This window comes from Helianthus annuus, chromosome 1 (assembly GCF_002127325.2).
Source record: "Helianthus annuus cultivar XRQ/B chromosome 1, HanXRQr2.0-SUNRISE, whole genome shotgun sequence".
NCBI lineage: Eukaryota > Viridiplantae > Streptophyta > Magnoliopsida > Asterales > Asteraceae > Helianthus > Helianthus annuus.
The window spans coordinates 8459242-8464104 of NC_035433.2; the positions used below are offsets into that span (position 1 = coordinate 8459242).

The 4863-nt window shown below is 28.9% G+C and overlaps 1 protein-coding gene across 1 annotated transcript; it reads left to right on the forward strand.

The window, feature by feature from the left end:
- The first annotated feature begins 799 nt into the window (after positions 1-799).
- Positions 800-2319, forward strand: LOC110873444. The gene is made up of 7 exons (XM_022122407.2): positions 800-864; positions 939-1071; positions 1162-1370; positions 1442-1562; positions 1651-1845; positions 1937-2005; positions 2095-2319. The coding sequence occupies exons 1-7, from the start codon at positions 800-802 to the stop codon at positions 2317-2319; spliced, it is 1017 nt and encodes a 338-aa protein (XP_021978099.2).
- The last annotated feature ends 2544 nt before the right edge of the window (positions 2320-4863 follow it).

The window sequence follows — 4863 nt, forward strand, 5'->3', positions numbered from 1 at the left end:
GCTTTTCAAACGTTTCCTTAAGTTTTTGGTAGTTGATGACTGTTTATTGATTCATAAACCATCCCTAGCCAAAGATACAACCAAAATTAAGGTTACCGGAAAAGATCAGAAACTATCTTTTTATGCTTTCACATCTGTTCTGAAAACTGATAACTGGTCTGGTCCTCGGTACTTATTTAAATTCACTGATTTTAAATCTGTGTTGAGTAAAAAGATTGAAGTGAATACACCAATAGGTAAATACTATATACTTTTTATTTTTTTAAATGTTTTAATTATGATTAGTTGTTTGTAATTTTTCCTTATATTTTAATATACAGATTTCATCGGTTATTTGGTTGTCTCATATCCTATTGAAGATGCAAATAGGAAGGATGGATCTAAAACAAAACGAATGACCATTACCTTGAAGGATCTCGAGTAATAATGTTATAACAAATACTTAATATAGATGTTTATAAGTCACTATCAATTTTGATATATTATTATGCTATAAAATGATAATGTGACTTTTAATATTTACAGAGATCAGAAGATTAGTGTAACGTTGTGGGAAAATTATGCAATCACTTTGTCAAACTACATGAATGACAAAAATCGACCTGCTCATGTGGTTATACTTGTCCATTTTGGAACAGTTAACATATATCAAGGTATTAACCCACTTTTTTTCCCATATGGTAATCTAGAAATGTATTTTAATTATACATATTAGTCTTTACAATGCACAAATGATTATTTTATACATGTCATTTCAATTAAATGTCTGTTACAATCAGGTAAAGTTGGACTGACTAACATGTTTGAAGCAAGTCGTGTCTTCATAAATTCTGATATTCATGAGATCAAAGAATTCAAAGACAGGTATATCATTAATAGCTTAATATTCGTTTTAAAAAAATGATTAAACATTTTATTAATTTATTATACTTTAATAGATATCTTGAGAAGGAGTTTTCTAAATCATCTTCAAGTAAACAATCATGCTCCCAAGTGATATCGAATGCAGAAGATGAGTTTCTAAATGCTGAAGATTTTGTTATGAACGGTTTTATTGCTTCTATTGACGTGGTATGTATATCAAACATATATATGCTTCACGTATCTTTTATGTCATTTCTATATACTTATCTGTAACTACAATCTTTATATACTTGATAGGAGAAAAAGGTTATCATTGTTGGTACTGTTATAGCTATTTCAATTGATAAGCCGTGGTATTATTTATCATGCAATGTTTGTAAGAAGCAAATTGAAGAGAAAACTGAGTTGGTTGAAAGAGATGATGGCAGTTTTGACGTGTTGGATGACAAGTCGTTTGAGTGTATAAACCCAGATTGTGATGCTGTTGACATTGTTCCTGTTCATCGGTATCTATACAATTTTACAATTAATTTCAAAACTAATTTTATACAATTATTAACTTTTTTTCGTATAATAGATACAAGATACCTCTAAGGGTTCAGGATTCAACTGGAACCATTTCCTGTACTTTGTTTGATTATGAGGCTATTAAGCTTTTGAAAAAAACCTCGAAAGAACTGCTAGATATCTACTCGAAGGTACAAATATTTATCATTCTGATAAAGGTTTGGCATGATTTATTACACAATTTATACATATGTTATATATATCTTTCTCATTATACAGGTTGACACTTCCACTGAAGGATCGTTTCAATCACTTCCATCTGAGTTTGATGTGTTGTTGAACAAGAAGTTTGCATTCCAAATAAAAATTTCCAGTTTTAACATTACCAACCAGGTTGAAAACTATGGGATTTCAATGTTATCTTCCGATGAGGATCTACTTTCTGCTTTGGAGAAAAAATGGAAAGTTAATGAGGTTACGCTTTTCTTCCATGCATAATAATATTTCGGTTATTGATAACTATATGTCTTTATTCATAAATTGAAACAGTTCTAACTTTTTGTAGTCTGACTTTTCGGAGTCAAATGTTCAAAGTTTGTCAGATTCAGTTGGTAATGTCAAAGGTTTAGGGAAGGTATTATACTTGTGTTGTTCTACACTTTTTTTTCCTTTATATATATTACATTTTTATGAAACCAATGGATGTTTTTATATATGACGTAGTTTCAGGAATCTCAATCTGTGATGGGTGACAGCGTTACGCCAGATCCTATAGATGGTAGTGATCAAGAAGCGACGAAGTTCGATAACATTAAACGTAATCTGGAAGATGTTTATGATGTTGATGCTGTTGATAGCTCTTCTACTAAACGTCGTAACAGTCCTGGGAAAGTTGAAATCAACGATGCTGTCGGCTTGGATCTCCTGACGCCAAAAATTGAGAAATAAGGACTTTTGCAGTATGGTCTTCAAATGGTGTTGCATCATTGAACGTTTTTACTATTTTATTAATTATGCTTTTTGTGAAGACAATTTTATTACTTTGAATATTATTATTGCTTCATATTTTATAGTTTTCATTTTGACGTAAGTGTTTTTTACATTTTCATATCGTTTGGTAAAGTTTGAAATTATTTTAATGAGGTTAAAATATCTTTGATATAAGTTTCTAACATGGTGCAAAATGTCAATTTACGTATACTATAATTTATATACCATGTTATGAACAATATATCATACAAAAGTTCGAAAAATTTATTATGTATTTCATGGATATATAGCATTTATTATTCAAAATAATTGTTTCTTTTGGTTAGGTTATAATAATTAAATATATTATAATGATAAGATTTTGTTGCCTATTTATTTTATTCATCCAAGTCCTAATATATAAACCCAAGATTCTTATTGTTAATTTCGTAGATTTGTAAATGATTTATAACTTATAAGAATATGTATCATTTACGTATCGAAAATTTCACAATGAAATTTAGAACAATATGAATATGAAATTTCCCATGAAAATAACAATATAAAATTCTATATTAAAACAAGATGTGATCAATTCCATAATCGATATTTAGAAGGTTGCTTAAGTATGGAAATTTCCCATTTTGACATTATCAATTCCTATTTTAAAATTCTTTAATTATATATAAACACAATGAAATCACTGTTTTTGTAATTGGTTTTAGAAACACAATGGTTGAGCTTCCTTTTCATTTGATACTTTTCCAGATATTAATAAGGATCGATACGAAATCAATACATCGATTCAAATTGGTCTCTAAACAATGGCTTGATGGTTTATCATCACGTGAATTTGCTTTTAAACGTGGTTGCTATGTTGAAGATTATCTTGTAATGGTTATTGAGTTTTAGTTTTTAAAACTCTAATTATGGCTTATTTTACCAATGTTCATTATTCAATAAACTCACATGTTTGAATTCTTTTTTTTTTTTAGGAAATGCTCCAAGAACAAGGTTTGTTCATTTCTTCGTCTATTTTGATGGAGTTGTGGCCGCGTGAACTCATTGAACTCTATGGACTTCATGATCAACATGCAAGTGAAGAGAACGTAAACGTTACAGAGGAGATGGTGATTATTGAAAATGGCGAACGTACTATATATCAAGTATATCAAAATGACAATTAAGAATTTTACATTGTTAAAATAATATGTTTATGGTTTAATGGAAAACCTTATTATGGTTCGTACTATTATATATTTCTGGTTTAATTGAGGTTTTTTCATTTCTTAAAATATTTTAACAAATATAATGTTTTATTATATAATTATAAGATCTTAATGATTTTTGGGATCACAAATAACTATCATTACAAACTTACGCAATCAGAATTATTATCAACTAATTATTTACTTATATTTTGTGCTAAAATTTAGCAACAATTTGCCTAATTTATCTATCGACTTTCTATAAATGAAGTAAGTAATGTGTATAACTTTTTGTCATCACACATTTTCTTTATTCAATGTTTTAGTTGCATTTTCCAGTTCATTTTTTAGATCTGTGTTTTTTGCTTGTCATTCTTTCCAACAAGTAAGTTTGCATCCGTTTACCGTTTCATTGTCTGGAATCATTTACTTTGAAACTAACCAACAACTTATAATACGTCAGGTATGTTTACCACTCTTATTATCTTATTTGAGAAACGAATATACAATGGTTTATTACATGTTGTTCATAAATCAACGTTTTTGTTAGTTTGATGCAACACGTCAACAAGATGATTAACATTCATTTATATACTTATATATATTATAGCTAACCGATAATAGTTTCAATTTACATCTACATGTTACATAATCATGTAGCCAAAAAAATAAAACCATTGTCTTCATAACCAATTATATGGTTACCCCCCAAAACCCTTATCATTCACAATCCACAAGCCAACAAAATATAACACTACTACCATCCTTTCACATATTGTTCTATTTTCGATCCACACTTTTTAACTGGAGCACCTGTGTAGACGTAACAAAGTTGAAGTGTAACATGTCACCATTCTTCAAACTGTTTGCACACATAAATTTATCCCACTTCACCATTTTGTAACGCGGTTTGCCACCATTTTGTTCTGTTTCCACTTCATTACACATGATTTTTCCATCCAAAGTCTGAATCTTTAATGCATGAAGTTCTTCTGTAAGACCAGATCTCCTTGCAACCTCAACAGGAAGGCGCTACCAAAAAAATGTTACATGTTATTATTATAAAATACCTTATTAACTACTTACATTATCTTAATCATTATATTTCAAATTTCCATACCAATCTGTTTTCTCCTTTTCGAGTAAACTCATAATTTTCAGTATCAACTTCAGCCTTTGATTGAATTCCACTACCAAGCTTCCTTTTCTTTTCTTTTCCACTTTTTGATACCTTCTCATTGTAGTTTATACTCTGTGAATATAATAATATTTATGAATGATATGCATTTTATAATTGTGAAAGATGTTATGTAAC